The sequence below is a fragment of the Notolepis coatsorum genome (assembly GCF_963971535.1).
Source record: "Notolepis coatsorum genome assembly, contig: SCAFFOLD_343, whole genome shotgun sequence".
Taxonomy (NCBI): domain Eukaryota; kingdom Metazoa; phylum Chordata; class Actinopteri; order Aulopiformes; family Paralepididae; genus Notolepis; species Notolepis coatsorum.
This window is the reverse complement of record NW_028170843.1, coordinates 31379-54269: the sequence shown is the minus strand read 5'-3', so window position 1 is coordinate 54269 and position 22891 is coordinate 31379. Positions and strand designations below refer to the sequence as shown.

At 52.1% G+C, this 22891-nt stretch overlaps 1 protein-coding gene across 1 annotated transcript in view; it reads right to left on the bottom strand.

The window, feature by feature from the left end:
* Nucleotides 1–22891, bottom strand: part of LOC311248415 (pyroglutamyl-peptidase 1-like) — a gene marked incomplete at both ends in the record, with an annotated part of 54882 nt that overhangs the window by 2418 nt on the left and 29573 nt on the right. The window contains one exon of the mRNA XM_084339295.1: nucleotides 10474–10706. Within this exon, the coding sequence (XP_084195421.1) occupies nucleotides 10474–10706 (233 nt within the window). The remainder of the gene's footprint in view (nucleotides 1–10473; nucleotides 10707–22891) is intronic.

The following is a 22891-nucleotide window of genomic DNA, read 5'->3' as shown; positions in this document are numbered from 1 at the left end:
TGCAACGCTTGTAGTAAATGTTCTGGAGGGTGGGGAGCCCCCCTCCAATTGTGCGTTCGGCTGAACGTGTCACTCTTTGTAGTCTGCTTTGGTCTTTTGCAGTGCTATTCCCAAACCAGGAGGTGATGTTGCCGGTCAAGATGCTCTCTATTGTACATGAGTAGAAGTTCTTAAGGATCTTCTGGCTGACTTGGAACTTCCTTAGGCGCCTGAGGAAGTAGAGGCGTTGTCGTGCCTTCTTCACCACACTGTTAATGTGTATGGTCCATGTCAAGTCCTCGGATATGTGGGCTCCGAGGTACTTGAAGCTGTTGACTCTCTCAACCGGTGCCCCGTCGATGCTGAGGGGGCTGTAGTCCTTGACCCCCGACCTCCTGAAGTCCACAATCATCTCCTTTGTTTTGCTGACGTTCAGGGAGAGGCTGTTTTCCTGGCACCATCCCGCCAGGACCTTGACCTCTTCCAGGTAGGCCCTCTCGTCGTTGGCAGAGATCAGGCCCACCACCACTGTGTCGTCAGCAAATTTGACGATTGTATTGCTACTCCGCTGAGCCACACAGTCGTGTGTGTACAGGGAGTAGAGGAGGGGACTCAGAACACAGCCCTGGGGGGCCCCTATGTTGAGGGTGATGGATGAGGAGGTGCAGTTGCCTGCTCTCACCACCTGGGGTCTGCCAGTCAGGAAGTCCAAGACCCACTGGCAGAGGTCATAGCCCAAGCCCAGGTCCCTGAGCTTGGCTATGAGTATGGAGGGGACTATGGTATTGAATGCCGAGCTGTAGTCGATGAATAGCATTCTCACATAGTTCCCCTGCCTCTTGTCCAGGTGTGATGCTGCTGTGTGCAGCACATGGGATATGGCGTCCTCCGTGGACCTGTTGGGGCGGTATGCAAATTGCAGGGGGTCCATGTTGATGGGGAGGGAGGAGCAGATGTAGCCCTTTACTAGCTTCTCAAAGCACTTCATGGCTATGGAGGTGAGAGCTACAGGGCGGTAGTCGTTGAGGCAAGCAGGCTTGGATTTTTTGGGTACAGGGATAATAGTGGACTTCTTCAGGCAGGTGGGGATGACAGCCTGTTCTAAGGACAGGTTAAATATGTCAGTGAATACTGGGGCCAGTTGGTCGGCACAGACTTTTAGGACGCGGCCGGGGATGCCGTCCGGACCTGCTGCCTTCCTGATATTCACTTTTTTAAAGGTCCGCCTCACCTCATGCTCTGTTACCCTGAACACTGCGCCTCCATCAGCAGCCGACCCCCCCCCCCCCATTGCCGAGGCTTGTGAGCTGGTGTTGTTATTACCAGCATCAAACCTCGCATAGAAGGTATTGAGGTCGTTTGCTAAGGAGATGTCACTGTTCAGTTTGAGGGAGGCGCCTTTGTAGTCTGTCATCGTTTTGAGCCCCTGCCACATAGCTCTAGAGTCAGCTTGTTCAAACTGGAGTTCAATTTTATCCCTGTAGCGCCGTTTGGCCTCTGACACTGTCCTCCTTACGTTGTGTTGCGCCACCTTGTGGTCATTCATGTTGCCTGCCACTAGGCCGTCATTGTATGCTTTGGTGCGCTCTCTCAGAGCTTCACGGACGGATTTGTCTACCCAGGGTTTTTGATTTGGGTAAACTTTCATTTTGGTAGTGGGGATTGTTTCTTTCACCCTAGTACAGACATAGTCCAGCACTGTCTCCGTGTAGGCATTAATGTTATCTGTGTCGCGGAATACAATCCAGTCTGTGTTGTGAAACACTGACCGGATCGTATCCTCTGACGTCACATCCCATTTCTGCACCTCTCGCGAGACTACGGGAGTACTTTTAATTCTTTGTCTGTACTTTGGTGTAAGGAAAATGGATGCGTGATCTGACTTGCCAAAGCCACTATCAGAATGAGCCTTGTAGCCACCTTTAAATTGCGTGTAACAGTGATCTAGGATGTTACCGCCTCTGGTGTTGCAAGTCACATGCTGGTAGAAATCAGGCAATACCTTTCTCAGATTGGCGCTATTGAAATCTCCCAGTACTAAAATGGCGGCGTTAACGTTCGTCGCTTGTATACTATTTACCTCGTCGTGAAGTCTGGAGAGCGCGGCGTTGTTGTTGGCTTGCGGTGGAATATACACTCCGACCAGGACGATCGCCGTTAACTCCCTCGGGAGGAAGAAAGGACGACACTTGATGGTTATATATTCCAGCTCTGGGGAGCAGTGGTTGGATAATTCCTTCACATTCGTTGGATCACTCCAATTTTTGTTAAACATGAAGGCAATACCTCCACCACGTTGTTTACCGGACTCTGATTGTGTCCGATCCTTCCTATGGATAAAGAAGTGATCCGCTGGTTGAATCGCGTGATCTGGAACCTCCGGTGTTAGCCATGTTTCGGTGAAGCAAAGGACATTGCAGTCCCTAACGTCTCTTTGATATTGAATCCTTGCTCGGATGTCATCCAGTTTATTGTCTATTGATTGTACATTGGCTAGCAATATACTGGGAAGTGGTGTACGGTGTCGTCTGGATCTCAGCCTGTTTCGGATCCCAGCCCTTTTTCCTCGACGTCTTTTCCTGGGGTCTAGGAACAAAGGATCTGGTCCTAGTCTCCGGAGGATTTCTTCCGGCCATTGATGTGGTTCGGAAAGTTGATCCAGCGAGTAATCCAGTTGGTAAGTTTCCCGTAATCCAATGTCTATGAGTGACTGACGGTCATATACATTAAATGCACCAACAGTTGGTACGCACAAAACTCTAAAAACTATAAATATTAACAAAAGTAAACACAGTCTCGACGGAGCTAACAGAGAGGCAGCCGAACGGGGCGGCGCCATCATCATCATGTAGGGGTCAGTCAACTTCACAAAGTCATAGGGTTATAGGGTCATGGTCATCATCGATTGTGTCTGGGAGTCGGGGCAGTTCTATGAGCCTCGCCACGGGACGGGTGTAAGTGCGACCCTGGACAAGCACTTCAGCTGCTCGGACCTTGCCGTCGGCACCGGTGATCACTTTGCTTACGCGGCCGGCCGGCCACATAGCTCTGGGCAGTGATTGATCAATAATCATGACGACTGTTCCTTCTGTCAAATTGTCTCTCTCCTTTACCCACTTCTGGCGGGTCTGTAGAGACGGTAGGTAGTGCAGTAGGAATGTCCTTTGTTGTGCACTCTCTATGGTAGTGCAATCATCTATGTTGGGGTCTGCGGAGATAACAGTGCTCAATCCACAGAACACAGGCTTCTTATTCTCAGCCTCCTCCTGACTGGCTTCCCTCGGGATAGGCGTGGGCCACTCTCCTTCCGGGAGCTTTAGGAATGCTGGGCCGTCACTGTAGACATTGCGACGGGTGAGGTCATCTAGGGGCATTCCCCGGGTGATGACGTCAGCTGGGTTCTGTTTTGTATCAACGTAGCGCCACTCTGTTTCTCCGGTTAACTCTTCGGTTAAGTCTTGAATCTCGGTGACTCTGACTCCCACGAAGACTTTGTACTTGCATGAGTCCGATTTGATCCAGGCGAGTACTGTCGTGGAATCTGACCACAGGATTGTTCTAGACACCGGTATGGTGAGCTCACGTTGGATGAGCGTGGCTAGGTGCGCTCCGGCTAGGGCTGCGCAGAGCTCTAGGCGTGGGATAGATTGTTGCTTGCGTGGGGCTATTCTCGAGCGGGCGAGGACAAATGCTGTGTAGATCTCTCCCCCCTCTTCTTGGGCCCGCAAGTAGGCTACTGATCCGTATGCGACCTCTGAGGCGTCACTGAAGACGTGTAAGTCCATTTTACATGTCTCTGGCCTCACCGTGGGTGGGAAGTAGCTTCGGCGCATATTAACGCCGGGGAGTGAGTGGAGCTCCATCTCCCACTCTCTCCAGGTGGATGCAAGGTGTGCGGGAATGGGGTCGTCCCAGCCCTGGTCCTTGTCCCACAATGCTCGTACAATCATTTTTGCCCTGGTGGTGTACGGTAGAATACATCCTAGCGGGTCATATTGTCGGGCGAGTGTTGTGTACACACTCCGTCTGGTGGTCGGCGCCGCCGCCGGCCTTCCCTGCTCCGTAGTCAGGGGCTTGTGTCTGTAGTGAAGCGAATCTGTTTTGAATCGCCACACCAATCCCAGGGTCATCTCCTGGGCTTCTCCCGGGATTGTAGCCATCCAGGTCTCGCTGCTGGCTGCCTTGTCCTCGGAGGAGAGGCTGCGCAGTACTTGCGGATCGCTGCTGGCCCACTGCCTGAGATCAAAGCCGCCTTTGATCAATGAGGCGCGGAGTTTAATCAGGAGAGCCTCGGCTTCTTCCTGGGTTGAAAGGCTTTGTAGACAGTTGTCTACGTAGAAGCTGTTCTTTACGCTGTGTCGGACCTCTTCGTCCGCTGCTGGGTCCTCTGCTACATGTTTCTGTAGTGCAAATGTAGCACAGCAGGGGCTGCACGTCGTTCCGAAGGGGAGGACTTCCCATTGGTAGATGGCTGGGTGCTCATCTCCTGGCTTCTCTCTCCATAGGAACCGTAACAGGGGCTTGTCCTCCTCTACTAATCTCACCTGCAGGAACATTCCTTTAATGTCCCCGCTGATGGCCACCTTTTCCTGGCGGAAGCGGAGTAGAACGCCGAGTAGGGAGGGGCCGAGTGTGGGACCGGGCAGTAACTCTTTATTCAGATTTTGGGATCCGATCTGGTAGCTGCAGTTAAATACTATGCGGTCTTTACCGTTGTGATGGACCTTGTGTTGAGGCACGTACCACGATTCAGTGGTCTGGTCAGCCTCTTTAATGTCCATCTTTGTGACGTGTCCCGCTGTGATGAGCTTCTCAATCTCAGCGCGGTACACACTCTCCTGGGCGGGGTTCTTGGCTAAGCGCCGCTCCGTGTTCAGCAGGTACCGTTCTGTGGCGTCTGTCTTGGCGTGGAAAGTAGGCATTCCTTCTCGCCGCAGGAGTGGCGTGGCGTATCTCAACACGCCGTTGACTGGGACTCTCTTGGTCCCTGTCTCGAGGAGGTGAATGGCGTAAATGTCATCTTTAGAGCGAATGTCTTTCTTTCCGTTCTTAAAGGGCATTTGTTCCAAGGTCCATAGCCGCTCTACGTGTTGCAGGAGTGCGGTTTCTCCCTCTGTGACTCGGGAGTGGAGACATCTAGTGGCTGTACTTCGGTTGAGAGATTTGGCGAGCGGGCCTTGGAGAGTCCATCCCAAACGGGTCTCGACTGCTGCAGGACAGCCTCGGGGTCCGGTATGAACCCGGTCTATCGGGACAATGAGGTCTGCATGGTCGGAGCCTATCAACAGGGTCGGCATAGCATTGTCTATGAGCGGGATCGGTAACTTGCGCAGATGTGCATATTTCTCCATCAGCTTGGCGACGGGGTATGTGTACCGCGACAGTCCTATTTCTTGGCTGGTGAAAGCGTCTGTAATCTGGTACCGTCGCTCAGGCTGGCCGCTTGCTGCGATAGAGAATGAGACATTCTCGCCCTTTATCGTCTTCAAATCTCGTCTTATTGTCCGAATTGTCATTTGGGTTTCGCTTCCCCGCAGCCCTAGCTGGGCCGCAGCGGAGGCGAGCAGAAGGGTCTTCTCTGACCCGTCATCGAGGACGGCGTAAGTGTCCAGGACTTTATTCTGGTAGCTTAGTGTCACACGCACTACTTTTAGGAGTACTCGGGCTCCACTGCTGCTGGCGGGATCGATGTACATGACGCTCGCTTTGCTGCTGGATGGTGCGGGTGAAGGGCGCCGTCTGTTACTGTCGTGAAGTATGTCCAGATGGGCTCCATCGCACTTGGTGCACCTTTTCTTTAAGCGGCATTCGGCTGCCATGTGTGAGCGCGCACAGCGAAAACAGCGCTTGTTGGACTTTATCCATTGACTTGCTTCCTCCGCGTTCAGCTTGGGGAAGGAGTCACATTGCGCTAGCCAGTGTTCTTTCTCACAGTAGGGGCACACTATCTTCCACTTCTCCGTTCTGGAGGGGGTACTGTGGCTCCTGCTGCTCGGTACTGACTCCGATTGGTGCATCACAGTCACCGATCTTCTTCCATCATTTAGTCGTCTGGTTCCTTCTCTGGAGCCAGGGGTGCTCCGTCCGAATGTATCTAGCCGTAGGCTGCTGACTTCTCTCGCCAGGAAGTCTGCTAGATCGAGGAGGTTCGGTTCGGGGCCATTCGGGTCTCGGTGGTCTCTCTGCCGCCTAAAACGCTCCTGTCGAGCGGGCGGCAGCTTCTCCAAGATCCTTTCCACATTTGAGTTGGCGTAAAGTTCATGCCTCCCCTTCTCTCTCTGCGCTCCCAACATCCCTACCAGGGACTGCACTCTGATGGACAGGTCGTCCAGTGCTCGATTGTCTATTGCTGGGGGTAAGCGGTCGATGTGTCGGATCTCCTGGATCACGTAATCCCATATGCGCCCATACCTCTGGTCCAATGCTACCAGCGCTGCTGTGTATGGGGTGGTGGAAGTCGCATAGGCGAGCGCTATATTATGTGCGCGGGGTACCTTTAAGTGCTTCAGTAGGATGGCGTATTTATGGCGTTCATCCAATACATCCACCAACATGGTCTCCAGACACATGCAGAGTTCTGTATACTGGGCCCGGTTCTCTTGGGTGAAGTCGGATACCATAGGCGTGCCAATGTATGACGCTGACTGTGGATACATCGGCGAGCGTTGGGGGAGAGGCCTCCTAGGCGAGTCTCCTCCCGCTCCTTGGTATGGGCTGGTACCGGCAGTGTACCATGGCCCGCTTGTCCAGGTGCTGTTCCTCGGTGCGGGTCGTGCGTCGTGCTCACCCGGGTATAGAGTCGGGGGTCTGTAGCGCAGCTCCGCGGGAGTATAGCCTGGGCTGTACCGGACCTCCTGGTCCGGTAGAGTACTGTGCTGTCGTCGGGCGTGGTTCTCCTCCTCTTCCTCTTCGTCTTCAGTTAGGTCATCCAGTGCTTGTAGTCTCTGATTTAGCCTCTCCACAGGATATGCTGCTCCTTCCTGGTTGCTAGGTCTCGCTTGGACCGGTGGGGGGAGGTGGTCTGTGGGGGGTATAGACCTCGTCTGTTGGTCAAGTTCAGGGTTGTTTACTCGGCTAGGGGATGCCGCCCTGGAGGTGTGTCTAGACGAGTTCCTGGAGCCTCTGGCGGAGGGAGAGGGTGTTGTCCGTCTGATCAGCTGTTCTATTAGTTGCGCTTGCTGTCTGTCGCGCTCTGCGTCCCGTAGAGCACCAGCAGCTGCTCGCTGGCTGTCTGCTCGGTCTCGGGCCACATTCTCTTCCCTGTGAATGCGTCTTATTTCTAGACGTATATGCTCTTCTTCGCTCCGCTGCTGGATCTGCAGTCGGTCGCGTTCAGCAGCGGCGTTCAGGCTGATGAGGAAGGCCTGCTGTAGGGTCCTCTCTGCCTCGCTGGGAGAAGGCGGTTGTATAGGGGAGCCTTCCCTCGGGGTACTCCTTGCGGAGCCTTGGAGCTCTATCTCCACGGTGCTCTCCCCGTCTTCTTCCGTGCCGAGTTCTCTCTCGGTAGCGTTGTATTCCTCCCGGGACTCATCGGGGACTACTTCTTCAGTACTGGCGGGGTGTGAGGTCATGTCTGGTTCCCACTGGTCCCCACTGTGAGCTTGGTCAGTTACATTAGAACCCGTAGGGGCCTCTATGGTCGGGGTAGTCTGGGCGTTGGGGTTAGACATACTTTTACTTTCTAGTTTTACCGCGTTTACTGTTAGTAGAAGACTAGGTTGTTGACTGACAGCGTAAGCCTCTAAGTACTGAGGGAGCCGTCGTTCGCGCTGCGGGCGTTGGTTAGGAGGATCGTTTCGTGGAGTGTTCATCATAGGCCATTTCAATATTAATAACACTATATTAATATTACACTAATTACCCTCCGGCTCGAAGGACCAATTGTAACTGAGGGGTACAATTCCCTGACTGTATTACTAGATATGATACTTACTACCACTACCTTTGTACTTTATATTCGGCCACCCAGTACTCGGCATAAATATATTATGATAAACACTCTCACGTAGATGAAACGGATCCAACACAAATGTACGAAGTCGAAGTATGTATTTATTCCTACACAGCAATGGTGTGTAGAGCAAGCACTTAATCACTTAATTACATTTATGAATTGAAATAGTATGCACTTTTATGGCAAAGAGTATTCGTCGGTATATCAATAGAGAATGTCCAATCTCTGATGGCGCAGGTGGTAAATATACGACCTGGAATAGTTAAGGAATAACAGCAATGATACTTTAATGATTATAAGACTGGATACACTAGGGGGGTTAATCCGGTCGCTTGTAAGACAACAGGAGTAGGAGGGGGGGGGGGGGTAGAGTCTGGCTGCCTCGTCCGGCTAAGGGTATCCTGGGTGAACCCACAGTAGTGCAGTTCAATGCGCCAGCGATCCTTGGACCACAGATGAAAGCAGCTGGACTCTCTGTGGGCCGGCTCTCTCCGGTCCACGGAGGAGAGACGTGAAGCGACCTCGTCTTGCAGAGCGCCTCCTCACCTTGCGTCCTCTCCAGGGGGGGGGGTTCCAACACACGGCAGTGTCGGGGGTCTTTATCCATGGAATAATCACTGTACACAAAGCATAATCCGTGCCTGGGAAGGCGGGCTGTCGTCGGTAGAATAATCCGGTATACAGGTCCACTCGCTCGTCGGCTCTGGGGCTCCTCGGGTGCAGCCTCACATGGGGTCGGCCACCCTGGATAAGCAGCCAGTTCTCTGCCCGAAACGATGGGGTACTGACTACGATAGTATTCTCACCGCACGAAGCACTACATATGAATAGACTATTATTAGCTTAATAGACTACGTCCAACTCGACGATATAGTGCCAAATATGACTATTCAAATATTAATATACACGATGTCTCAATACCGATGGTAGGCCGAACTTGGCCTTACTCCCACACGTGGCGTCGCGGGGAGGCTTTACGTCTGTCACTCTATTGGAGGGTAAGAAACTGGACTAAAAAAGGAAGTCCTACTTTAGTAGCGCAGTATATATACGCACTATGAACAAATAGTACCGTTAGTGGTGCGGTAGCCAGATTCCTACGAGGAACTAGGACTTGTTCGTACATGTTGAGCCGTACGTTTGAACTGGGTCTGGGGGGTATGGCAGCCTGGCACCAAGGTCTCGACCAATAGTAGAATGGAGACTATTATGGGATGTTCAGTAGGCTAGAATGGATATTCAATGCATATTGTACAAGGAATATACAAGGGATATCAGGGAATATTAGAGAATATACAAATACAATTAAATATATATATATAAATAAATATATATATTCGGTTTAATCTGGCCCTTCACAACAGACAGCATTGGATCAAATAGATAGGGTCCTAGCTTAAATAGATTAAAGACACAGGTAGAGCTGCCGCGGTATTGATGTTTTCCTTACCGCACAAATTTGCAAAATATTTCCTACCGCCGCGGTTATTACCGCACGCAAAAAAAAAAAAAAAAAAAAAAAGTTTGAATGCATTTTTTTTTTTAGTAGTAGTCTACTCTTTATAGCATATAGCCTGCCTCTAGTCTAAATGTCTATCTTTAGAGGATGACTTTGCAGCATGAATATTGTTTGGGATTCGGCAAGCACGCATTAGTTATTGAAAGTGAAACACGGATTCGAAGTTTCCCCTCTGGTCGTGCGCAGTTCACTCGGTGTCGCGGGCAGGGGTGGTTACCCCTAACCCCCCCGACCCTTTCTTATTATTATTACTATAAAGTTACTACTTTATAATAAAGGCATTCGTTTTGTGGCATTAACATTATATAGTTATACGTTCAATAACATCAGCGTATTTACCGGACCATAGCAAGGCAAGCAATACTCTATTCATATCTCAGTTCCTTTCTTTGCTCAGAGCGTGCTGAGTTGTCCCATTCTGCGGTCTGTTAATAAAGTTTTCAATCAGACAAGTGTATAGAACGAAGGGCTTTTATTATAACATTCGTTGCAGACAGTAAAATCATTATGTCTCGTTTAGTACTCCTGAGGAGCGATGGTAGTCCACTCCGGCGGAGAGTTAAAGCTAACGTTATTAGCCGTGTTGTGATGAGCTGACATTCAGGACGTAAAAACCTAATACGCGCTTGCCGATTGGTGGTAACACACTGCATGACGCTACAACGTGTGACGCGTCTCTCTTCTGACCAATCAGTGGTCTGCAATGTTTCACGTGACTTTTCTGGTACCCAATAGGGTCGCTTGGAACCTCGATAGAGGAGTAGGGTATATCTGCAGAGCCGCAAGCCCAACGAGAGGAGGGTAATTTATTATTATTATTATAAAAAACAGCAGTGACGCGGTATTCAGCCTACTCTGCGGTGGCCGTGATGTAACAGCGATACCGCGGTAATGCGGTAATCGCGGCAGCTCTAGAGACAGGTCCACAGAAAATGCAAATAAATAAAGATCAATTCATTATTGTGTCAAATCTTTCGGAAATTGCAAATTGCTCGCTTATGGAATATAAAAAGACAGTTACCTTCCGGCGTCTTTGGAAACGGACACGGCGACTCCCAGCTCTGAGGCTTTCACTCTCTTGCAGACGGATTCCATGTCAATAACCGAATCGAGGCAATCGGGGCCTCCTACGATGCAACACTGCGAGTCTGGACAGAAGCTGCTGTTGTCCAGGCCCTTGTAGCCACGGTTGTGGCCACACTTTTCCAACGTGACGGTGGTGGCCATACCCGAGACTCCAACGTGAACTACCAACTGGTTTTCCACAGAAAGAAAAACAGGAACAATCAAAGCGTTAGTAAGCCTAAGAAATAATGTTTGATTTAAAATTGGAATCATTTGCATAGGTTCAATGTCAACGATAGCAGTTGAGTTGGCGTGAGGTGGCATGAGGTGGCACCCTCAAGACCCCTCCGCTCTACATCTTCTGGCCGCCTCAGACCCACTCCTATCCGAGCTCCGGGAGGGTCATCAAGGAGAAGCCAGTTATTCTCAGTTATTGCTCCAAAATGGTGGAACAAACTTCCCACCACAGTTAGGACAGCCGAAGCACGACCAATCTTTCGCCGTTGACTAAAAACACACTTCTTCATATCAATATCTGAAAATAAAGGGAAAAACAAAAAAACAAAAAAAACACTAACCTTCTTACGTCTTCTACTATCATGCACTCTTCCACTAAATGATCTTCCTTGCCTATATTACTAGCTACTAGGGGTGTAAAGGTACACGTATCCGTACCAAACCGAACAAGTTTCAGTGTGTACCGTACCGTACCAAACGGCTGTGTAGTGTACTGAACGAATACAACGGTATGTTAACCACTAACGACCGCCCACCGGGGGCTGTTTTTTTCACAATCTAATATAATAATTTTTAATTTTATTTTTTTACATGTCGATTATTAATTCCAATATAGAATATTCGTTGACAGCCCTACAAGTACAATTAGGTACTGCACACTACAGCACCCCTGAGTGGAACATGGAAAGCCAAACTTTCTCCCACTGTACCGAAAACCGTACCGAACCTTGACTTCAAAACCGAGGTACGTACCGTACCATGGTTATATTATCATACTGGCCAATCGCGTCTCGCTCTGCCTACTGAGATATCATCTCTCCAGCACCTACTGTGCTCGTGGAAAACTTCACATACACCTCACTTGCACGTGACCACGCCTACTCCCGAGCGTGCCTCTACAAGACGCCGGAAGTGGTCACGTTTACACCCTTCCATTATCTTTTCCATCCGTGGAGCTGCTCATATGCACTTTAACCAGGTGGAACGTTGTTATGAAGAAAAGGGAGAAATTACGCAATGTTGGACTTTCGCCAGAGGTTCGCTGGCCCCCGGAACCTTCTCGGCACGTCCAGACGGAATGTCTGTCCTATTCTGTGCTTTACTCGTCGCTTGGCAGCGGACCGATGGGCTACGCGCAGCGTTTGGCAGTCGAGCCATGCCGTGCTCAGGTAGGACCTACGCCGACAGGCGTTGGTACTGGCATATTCGATACTGCTCGTTGTCTCGTGAGACGACCGGGCGATGTATTGGCGCGGGGGGCTGGGTATTTGGATAAACGTGGTCATCATGACTCATTGTTGAATGTTTTTCCAATTATCCTAGCGCGCGCAGCTGATGCTAATGCTAAAGTGTTTGGGGCGCCGTTCCCATGTGCCCCACCGGGGCTGTCTCCACTCTTCCCTCCTCTTAACCATTTCATTGCTGACGGTCAATTGGTGTCTAATGTTGGGGGTTTAGCTGAGGCTTATTTACCCTTTACACGGGTGGATGGGCTGACGACAGGGCCCAGGACAGGTGTGCCGTGCTTAGAGGAGCAGGTGGCATCGGTCCTTTGCCCTGGCATGGTTGAACGGTATCCCACCCGGAAGCCGACGCCGGAGGGCGAGTCGGCCCGGCAGGTGGCTGAGTGGGCCAGAATTTAGCGGCGACCAGTAACATTGCTCATTTGGCTGCTTTTCTGTCCACAATGGTGTCGGGCGGTGGGGCCTTAGGGCCAGCCGACGTCAAAAACATCGCACAGGTTTTTGAGGTTATTCAGCTTTTGACCCAGCCGCAGGCTATAACCGCAGGGAGGGCTAGGATGTTGTCAACGCTTGTTCACAGGCATCTTTGGTTGGAGCAGTCTCCCCTTGAGGAGGAGATGAGACTTCCCCTCCTCAGGGCTCCCCTCTCCGCGGAGGGACTTTTTAGTCTGTCCGCGGGGGCACGGGCGGTATTTGACCTGGGCTCCATGCCGCGCAGCCAGAGGTGAGGGCACAGCCTGTGACCTGGACACAAAGAGAACAGGTGGTCACGAGGGCGACAGCCTCGGCGGCCGAGGGATCGGCTATATTAGATGGGCACGCCCTGAAAAACCGTTGCCATCTAGCTGTGTCTAGCACGCTCTCCGGTTACTCCCCCCCGCTACACTACAGGACTCAGGGCTGATTTGTCCCCTTTGGCTGCTGGCCGCGGTCTTCCAGTGAAGCGCAAGCGGCCCCACATTTCGCTTCTCATGGAGACAGGGGCTGACACCCAGTTGCTAGCTAGGCCTGGGTCTGTCTATGAGAATGCTGTGCTGTCAGGCGGCTCCCACACCACACGTCCTGCGTCTGTGTTTGGTGAGCCTGGTGTGTCTGTCGACGGAGCAGGGTTCCCTGTATCTAAAAAATGTTGTCAGAGGGGGAACCCTAGGCCCAGGAGGTCGCAGCATGGGTTCCCCCAGCCCCGCCCTCGCCAGGCCGGGTATTACGTTAGTGCCTCCCCCGGCCGGAAGTCAGGCATGCGTAATTTTGGTGGTAGTAATATCACTACAGGGCTACGGTGTGTAGGGACTCACCCTATCGGGCAGCGTGGGGACCACACACCTTGCATGTCCAGCTGCAGAGCAGGCTGTCCTCAGCAGTCTATGCCGGGAAGATGCTCAGCGGGGGAGCCTATGATGGCCGCTCTCCCCGTATCAGGCCGGCCCTTCCCTTGGGTGCGATTGCCTCGTTGGTAGAGTCAGGGTGCGATATCCCGGCTCCGCGAGACACCCTGCTCGCGCGGTTGGCGAGTCCAGGGTTGACAACGCACAGCGGGAGGGACCAGGCCACCTATCTACGGTTCCTGGCAGACGAGCGCCAGTTGGCTGCAGGCCGCTTTGGGATTATCACCACGTATGGTTACGGAAGTGCCATATGTCGGCGTGGATGGAGAGAACGCTGAGGGTGGGCTTGTGTTGCAGTTTACACACCCCCACCCTCCGTTTTTGGGTTTGGTACAGACTCTGTTGTCAAGGTCCACGGCAGTGACAGCCCTGGCCGAGGAGATTCACTCTCTGGTGGCGAAGCAGGCCGTCGTAGTGGTCCCAAGGGAGGATGCGATGAATGGCGTTTACTCCCGGTATTTTCTGGTGCCCAAGAAATCGGGAGGTGTCAGACCCATACTGGACCTGTCTGCGTTCAATCGGCTGATTGTGATGAGGAGGTTCAGAATGTTGACCGTCAAACACCTGTTAAGCCCTGTCAGAGTGGGAGACTGGTTCACCTCCATAGACCTGAAGGATGCGTATTTTCACGTCCCGATCTTCCCCCCTCACAGGAAATTCCTGCGTTTCCTCTTTCAGGGCGTAGAGTACGAATAACAGAGGCTGCCGTTCGGCTACTCTCTGGCTCCTCGCACATTCACCAAGTGCGTGGGGACCGTGCTGGGACCTCTGCGGCGTCATGGGATATGAATTGTATTCTACCTCGACGACATTCTGGTCCTCAGCCGGTCAGAGGAGGTCGCCAGGTCTCATACCAGGCAGGTGGTCGAATTCCTCACCAGTCTGGGTTTTGCTGTGAACTGGAAGAAGAGTACTCCTCTTCCCAGTCAACAGGTGGAGTACTTGGGCTTGGTTCTAAGCTCAAGGTCTATGAGGGCAACCCTCTCAGAGTGGCGGCGAGAGGATATTCTCTGCGCGCTCAGGAGGTTCCGTCCTGGCAGGACGGTTACGGCGCTGTCCGTGATGCGCCTGCTCGGTATGATGGCATCCGTGGTCACCGCGGGCCCTATCTCAGGCATGCAGAACTCTGTTTCTGCCTCCTGTTCTGGGGAAGCCTCTAATAGCTTGGCTGCTGAAAGGGTGAATCTGGAGGGGATGGGTCTTAACCCTACGGTGGTTAACACCATCCAGAACGTGCACGCTCCGTCCACTACCGCGGTTTACGCAGGGAAGTGGCGTATGTTTCAAGAGTGGTGTGAGGTTGGGAGCCTGGACCCGGTGTCATGCCCCCTGGACTCGGTTCTTTCCTTCCTCCAGTCTATCCTGAATAGGCTGTCGGCCTCAACAGTGAAGGTATACGCTGCAGCTATATCTTCTTGTCATCTGGGCTTTGAGGGCAGAATGCTGTTCAGCCACCCTCTAGTGAAACGTTTCCTGCTTGGCGCACGGCATCTCAAGCCTGTGGAACGTTCTCTGTCTTCGAGTTGGGACCTCCAACTGGTCCTAGGACGGTTGTCGGAGGCCCCGTTTGAGCCTCTTGAGCAGGCGCCGTTGGATCGACTGTCTTTAAGACCGCGTTCCTTTTGGCCATCACCTACGCTAAACGCGTGGGTGAGCTGTGTGCTCTCTCTGTGCGGTCTGAGTGCCTGTCTATTCAGGCCGATAGCGGGGCGACTCTGAGGCCTAATCCAGTCTTTGTGCCAAAGAATATTCTGAGCTCTTTTCGCTCCAGGGATATTGTGATTCAGGCTTTTCACCCTCCTCCTCACGTTAGTGAGTTGGAGGCGAGCCTTCACCTGTCGTGTCCTGTCTGTGCACTGGGGGTTTACCTTAGTCGCATGCAGGATCTCAGGGCTATCAACTGTTTGTTTGTTACGGTGGCTCTCGCGCGGGTAAGGCGCTGTCCAAGCAACGCCTGTCACACTGGTTGTGCGAGGGCATTGCCCTTTGCTACACGTTGGCTGGAGAGGTTCCCCCCAGGGGCGTCAGGGCACACTCCACTTGTGGTGTGGCGGCCTCCGCTGCCCTGTTGGGGGGGGCCTCGGTGGAGGACATCTGCGCTGCGGCCTCCTGGTCCTCCCCGGGGCCTTTCGTTAGGTTTTACCTCATGGACATGACTGGGGGTTCTGTCTCCCAGGCAGTCCTGAGGTCCGGGACCTCTCCTGCGTCCCGCCATCAGGTGGGCTAGCAGGTGTGTGTGGGTGTGGACCGCAGAGTGCTGTGTCACACGTGGTCCCGAGTGCACTGTGCGTTATTGGGTGACTGGTTTCCTTTTTCGCACATTGGTTGTAGTTGACTGCCTCCCCCCCTTCGTTAGGACGGGCGGGTGGACGGGACTCCCCTCCTCCCTGGCGGGGGCTTACGGGCCCTCAGGGGGTGCATTTGATGTGGCCACACGTCCGCTCTGCCCCTTTTGATCTCAGTAGGCCAGTATGATAATATAACGAAGGTTATCCTTATCCTATAACCCTAGTTATATGAATACTGGCTGAGCGTCTCGCTCTTCAGCGCCCTGAGGTCCCTTTGGATGTTTTCCACGTATGAAATTCGATCTTGGAAGGGTGTAAATGTGACCACTTCCGGCGTCTTGTAGAGCAGGGATTAAAGCAAAAAGAAATCTCCTGACTGAACTTTTTTCAGGCCAAGTCATATTCTTATTTTAACCTCCACTATATATTTTTATTTAATAGCGTTAGCGTTTTAAGGGAACTAGATCATTTTGAACATCTTTTCTATTGCCAGTTTGCTTTTACGTAATATCAATGCTGTTTTCAATTCATTAAATGAAACTGATTGCAAGGGTTGACTGACTTTGTCATACAAATAAACAAATCTACATACTGTAACCTTTCAGTATTGTGTATAGTTCAAATTCAGTATTGTCTATAGTTCAAATTCAGTATTGTGTATAGTTCAAATTCAGTATTGTGTATAGTTCAAATTCAGTATTGTGTATAGTTCAAATTATATATTGTCTATAGTTCAAATTATGTATTGTGTATAGTTCAAATTATGCAGGGCTCGAAATTAACATTTTTACTTGGTAGCACTGGTGCTCCCAACTTCAAAAAGTTGGGAGCACGGCTCGAGCCCAGCTCTCCGCATTGCATTCAGCTTTGCTGGTCGTTACACTATTGGGGTGTGGGAAGCTGATGGGTGGGGATCAGACATTGTGGACAGCGACTCCTACAGGTTGGTTGGTGCGCCTGCGCAGTAGAATCAGGAAGCGACGGGGGCGGCGTCCCTCCAAAGCGCAGACCCCCGACGCTGAAAGATCACGCAGTGCAGGTGAAAAGATGCGACGGCTGCTACCTCGAGTACCGGAGGGGACTCGTGCAATGTATGGCTTCGTCCACATTACAGCCGGCTTGTGGGAGGCATGAAACAGCGTTCGAGACAGGGGAGGGTAGAATTGGACGCTACGAAATTGGGATGGGAGAAAAATTGAAAATGGCAGAAAAAGTAGATAAAAAAAAATTGGGAGCACCAGCAAAAATTTAGGAGCACCCACCTAAATGTAAGGAGCACCAACAATATATATGTAATATATTTTTTGTATTGATAAAAAAAATTACAATATAACAGTACTGTAATGCAGTAAAACAGTGAAAGTAGCCTTGAACTATAGTACAGTGTAGACCTAGTAGTGTAGCCTATAGTGTAACTAGGCATGTGCCGGTATGACATTTTGAGGGTACGATAACCTTGGGCAAAAATACCACGGTTTCACGGTATTCGGTACATAAAAAAAATCCCCCATTGAACAAAACGTATTACAGTGCACAATAAGCTTTTCTGTAAGTGTTATTTATGAATGTGTGAAGACTGTCTGTATTACACACAGAGGGAACTGTCTGACCACTTTAAAACTAAGTACAGTGTTCTGAAGGGCCAGATTAACATTGAGAATCTACGTTTTATTGTTTTATATAACTTGTATATTATTTATATATATAAGCTATATCCCTTTAAGCCTCCGTTTGAATCATAGCATTATTCGCTTTCCTCATTGGATAATGCCCTTGACGTCGGCGGCGCCTAGAATCGCGCCCCTGAGACAAGTTCAAAGACGAGTCTGGACTTGTTGGGACATGCCTGGGGCGGGGCCAGCGCATTGATCCCAGACAAGAGCTTCGGCTGCGCACTAGAAAGCCCTCTAAGTATATATATCGTGGAAGGCGCGAACAGTAGCAGTTCGTCTAGCAAGCAAACAGTGGTTGGTTCGTTCGTCAGTACAACGGTGAAGTTCAACCTAATACCCAGTAACGTGAAGTTCGTCCGGAGTAATGCAACAGCAGTAGTTGAACCTAGCGTATAGCAGAGTCAAGTTCGACCTAACTTAATGTGAAGTAAAGAGTCGTCATTTAGTGTGAATCGTATTACAGCAGTTCGTTCGGTGTGCAGCATTAACAAGCAGTTCGTTCGTTTAGTAACTAGCGTGAACCTTAGCAAGTGTGTGTGGACTTAAAGTAATTAGTGCCAGCACACGAGGTGGGCCTAGTAGCAGAATTATTGGACATGTGCGCATTGGAACCTACCGCGGCGATATTGTAGAACCATTATTGGTTGGATTATAGTGCTTGTGGAAACGTAGTACCGTGGAGAAGAGCATCGTTAATACCCTCGTCGTTTGGATTTAACTACCCTGAGGATTCTACATCGGGCTAGCTTCGTGGACGAAGCTGGCTGGCTATCATCATTGCTATCGGGCATTGGATTACAGCTATTACCTTGCTGCCGAGCACTTGGATTATAAAGACCGGATCCGTATGAGAACCCCTTTTCTTCAAGTGAACAGCCTGAGTATCCGTACATTCTTCCTTCCTCTGGAGCTTACAACTCTGGGAGGATATCACCAGTCTCCAGCTGTACCCTCGTTTTGCCCCCCTATATTGCCATCCCACGCCAGGCAGCGTCTGGTCTAGTATACCTAGCCTAGGAATTATTCATTCCCACTGACTTTGCTACTCTCTGACTTTCTAATATCATTCGCCATAAAAGAGCGACCCAGTAATTGACAGTTGTATCTTCTGCATAATAATAAATACTGTAAATGATATCTCCTTGTCACCGTGCCGTCTATTCTGAGTGTCTGCCATAATTAACTGTACTGTCTGGCAAGTAATAATAATAATAATATGTAGTAGTGGTTTAATCTATCACAATCTTTAATACAGTCAGGGTTTTGTAACCCCTCAGTTACAATTGGTCCTTCGAGCCGGAGGGTATCAGTAATTCTAATCATATTAATAGTAATATGGCCAGCGGCGGACACTCTCCAAACGGCTCTCCCAAACTAGCGCGCCCTAGGCGCCAACGTCAGCCCCCTCCACAATTGGAGGACTACGCTGTCGTTTTACCTCCTAGCTTATCTAAAAAGACGTTAAGCATGGATAAAACTAATAGTTTAAGCATGCCCAACCCTATCGACTTGTCGGCCCCTCTAGTAGAGACCCCAGCGGGTTCAAACGAAACTGACTTAGCTCACGGGGGGGACAAGCGGGACATGACGTGACTATGCCCAAAGACCATAACGCCACCGAGATGGACCTCGGAGCGCCGGAGGATAAAGACAGCGCCACCGAGATGGACCTCGGAGCGCAAGAGGATAAAGAGCACGCACCCGAGATAGACCTTGGCGCGCACCAAAGAGAAGAGTACCGCGTCTCAGAGATGGACCTCGGAGCGCAGGAGAAGATAAGAAGCAGCGCCCTCGAGATGGACCTCGGAGCGCGTAAAGAGAACAGGTCAACGCCAAGTCCTGTCAACTCCAGATCACCCTCATCAGCGTCATCCCCAAGCGAGGCCGACCAGAGACTAGCGCAAGCCCTGATCGCCACGCTGACAGCTTCAACCGAAAGAGACCGCCTCCAGGGTGAGCGTGAACGTCTCCAGGCGCAACAAGAGAGTGAGCGTAACCGCCTACAGAGTGAACGCGAACGCCTCCGACTGGAAGAGAGTCGCCTCCAGGCTGACGCCGCGATGACCATCAGACTGGAAGAGAGGCGCCTCCAGGTTGAAGAAAACATCCAGCGAGACCGCGCCAATGCACAACGCGAGGCGGAAAGAGACCGTCTGCAGGCGCAGATGATAGAGCAAGTGCTCCAGAGGGCGACCCCCCACTCCTCCACCCGGAGCTGCCGGAGATCATCACGACACGGGTCGAGGGCACCTTCCCCTCCCCGACCAATCTATACGGGACCCAGCCAACGGGAAGATCCCGCCTACGTCGCCGAGAAACTAACTAAGATACTTCAAGGCCTAGCGGAGGACGAGGGAGGACAACAAGCCCACCAGCACGAACCTATTTCGGACCAGGAGGCACAGTACAGCCCCGACCTCAGCCCAGAGACGCTGCGTTATGAACCCCCGGCCCAACCCAGGGGTGAGTTTAATCAACAGTCAGCACCGAGGAGCAGTACCTGGGGGCCCGGCCTCTGGTTCCCACCCAGCACTAACCCACGACCCCACGTACGGGGAGACTCGCCAAGGAGGCCTCTCCCCCTACGCGCATCGGTGTCACAGCCATCCATGGCATCTTACATTGGGACACCCACATTCCCAGACTTTACGCGTGAGGACAGAGCACAGTATACTGAACTACGCATGTGTTTAGAGACTATTATGTCCGAAGTACAGGACGAGTCCTACAAATATGCCATCCTCCTCAAGCACCTTAAAGTACCCAGAGCGCACAACATAGCGCTGGCATATTCTAACTCAAGAACCCCCTACTCTGATGCCCTGGTGGCCCTCGACGCGCGTTATGGATGTACATGGGACTATGTAATTCAAGAAATACGGGAGATTGAACGCCTCCCCCCAGCTAAAGACAATAGAGCCCTGGATGACCTATCTATAAAGGTACAATCCCTGGTAGGGATGCTCGGGTCACAGAAGGAGAAGGGGAGATATGAACTATACGCCAACTCCAACGTGGAGCGGATACTGGAGAAGCTCCCCCCAGCCCGTCAAGAGCGCTTTCGGCGGCAGAGAGACCACCGTGACCCCCACGGCCCAGAACAATCCCTCCTAGACCTTGCTGACTTCCTAGCCAGGGAGGTCAGCAGTCTACGAATAGACACATTCGCGTGGGGTGGCTCTAACCCTAAAGATGGACCGAGAAGGTTCAACGACAACCGCCGGTCCGTGACCGTGATGCACCAGGCCGAGTCAGTGCCGCGGCACAAGAGCCATAACACCCCCCCCGCGAAGGGAAAATGGAAGATCGCCTGCCAGTATTGTGACCACGAACACTGGCTATCTCAATGCGACACCTTTAAGAAGTTGACCGCTGAAGAAGTGAGTCAGTGGATTAAAGCGAACCGCCGCTGCTTCCGCTGCGCGCGCAGCCACATGGCAGCTGAGTGCCGCCTGAAGAAAAGATGCAGCAAGTGTGACGGCGCCCACCTGGAGGTCCTACACGAGAGCAACAAGCGGAGACCCGCATCACAAAGCAGCTCGAGAGCAGACGTCCTATACATAGACCCTGCGAAGAGCGGGAGCTCCCGAGTGCTCCTTAAGGTGGTCCGAGTGCTCCTGAGCTACGAGGACAAGGTCCTGGACACCTACGCCGTCCTCGACGACGGGTCAGAAAAGACTCTCCTCCTCGCTTCCGCCGCAGTCCAGTTGGGCCTGCGGGGTACCGAGGAAACAATGACAATCCGTACCATTCGGCGAGACCTAAAAACAATAAAGGGTGAAAACGTCTCATTCACAATAGCAGCGGTCGAGCAGCCCGAGAAGCGGTACAGCATCACCAAGGCATTTACAAGCCACGACATAGGTCTGTCACGCTATGACTACCCCATCCCACAGCTGATGGAGAAGTACGCGCACCTACGCCGACTGCCTATACCGCTCATCGACGGCGCCACACCGACACTGCTCATAGGCTCCGACCACGCAGACCTCATCGTCCCAACGGACGCGGTCCACATCGGACCCAGAGGCTGCCCAGCCGCGGTCAAGACCCGCCTGGGCTGGACGCTCCAAGGCCCCGTCTCCGGGCCTTCCAACCGACCAACGTCTACACGCTGCCTCTACACGAAGGTGAGCGACCAAGACACTACCCTCTTGCAGCACGTCGAGAGACTATGGACATTAGACTCGCTGCCATTTAAGAACGAACGTAAACTAGTTCGCTCCAAGGAAGACAAGTACGCCATAGCTCTCCTCGAGCAGAAGACCAAGAGGGTCGAGGTCGACGGAGTGATGAGATACGCGACTCCACTCTTGAGGCGGGAGGGGATGCCCACCCTGCACGCATCAAAAGAAGTGACACAACGCTATCTACAGAACACAGAGCGGCGTCTCGCTAAAGACCCCCCTCAAGCAACGATATACCGCGCCGAGATCGACAAGCTGATCACGGCTGGACATATAAAGAAAATCGACAACCACGAGGCAGACCAGACGACTGAGTCCTGGTACGTGCCCCATCACAAGGTCCACCACAACGGCAAGAACCGCATTGTATTTAACTGCAGTTATCAGATTGGACTACAGAACCTGAATAACTTGCTCCTGCCCGGCCGGACACTCGGCCCCTCCCTCCTCGGCGTACTACTACGTTACCGCCAGGACAAAGTAGCCATCAGCGGCGACATCAAAGGAATGTTCCTACAAGTGCGACTGATGGAGGAAGACAAGCCCCTGCTGCGGTTCCTGTGGAGAGAGAGGATCGACGATGAACAACCCTCAATCTATCAATGGGAGGTCCTCCCATTCGGCACCACATGCAGCCCATGCTGCGCCACGTTCGCGCTACAGAAGCACGTGGCCGAAGACCCTGGAGCCGACGAGGAGGTCAGACACAGCGTGGAAAAGAGTTTCTACGTGGACAACTGCCTACAGAGCGTATCTACGCCAGAAGAAGCTGAGAGCATCTTGCTGAAGCTACGAGCCTCCCTGGTCAAAGGCGGATTCGACCTTAGGCAATGGGCCAGCAGTGACCCTCACGTACTCCGCAGCCTCCCCCCAGAGACAAAGGCAGCAAGCAGCGAGACCTGGATGGCGACCACCCCAGGTGAAGCACAGGAAATGACATTGGGCCTCGTCTGGCGTTTCAAAACAGACTCGCTCCATTACAAGCACACACCCCTGACCAAGGAGCAGGGAAGGTCGACCCCTCTACCGACCACTCGGCGGAGTGTGTACCGAACACTCGCAAGCCAATACGACCCGCTTGGGTGTATCCTACCTTACACCACTCGGGCGAAGATGCTGGTGCGAGAACTGTGGGACAAGGAGCAGGGCTGGGACGACCCCATACCCGAGCACCTGGCTTCCACCTGGAGAGAATGGGAGGGAGAACTCGACTCACTCCAAGATGTGAACATTCGACGGAGCTACTTCCCCCCTACAGTGCGGCTGGAGACGTGTCAGATAGACCTGCACGTCTTCAGTGACGCCTCCGAAGTGGCTTACGGATCGGTAGCTTACCTGAGAGCCCGAGAAGAGGGAGGAG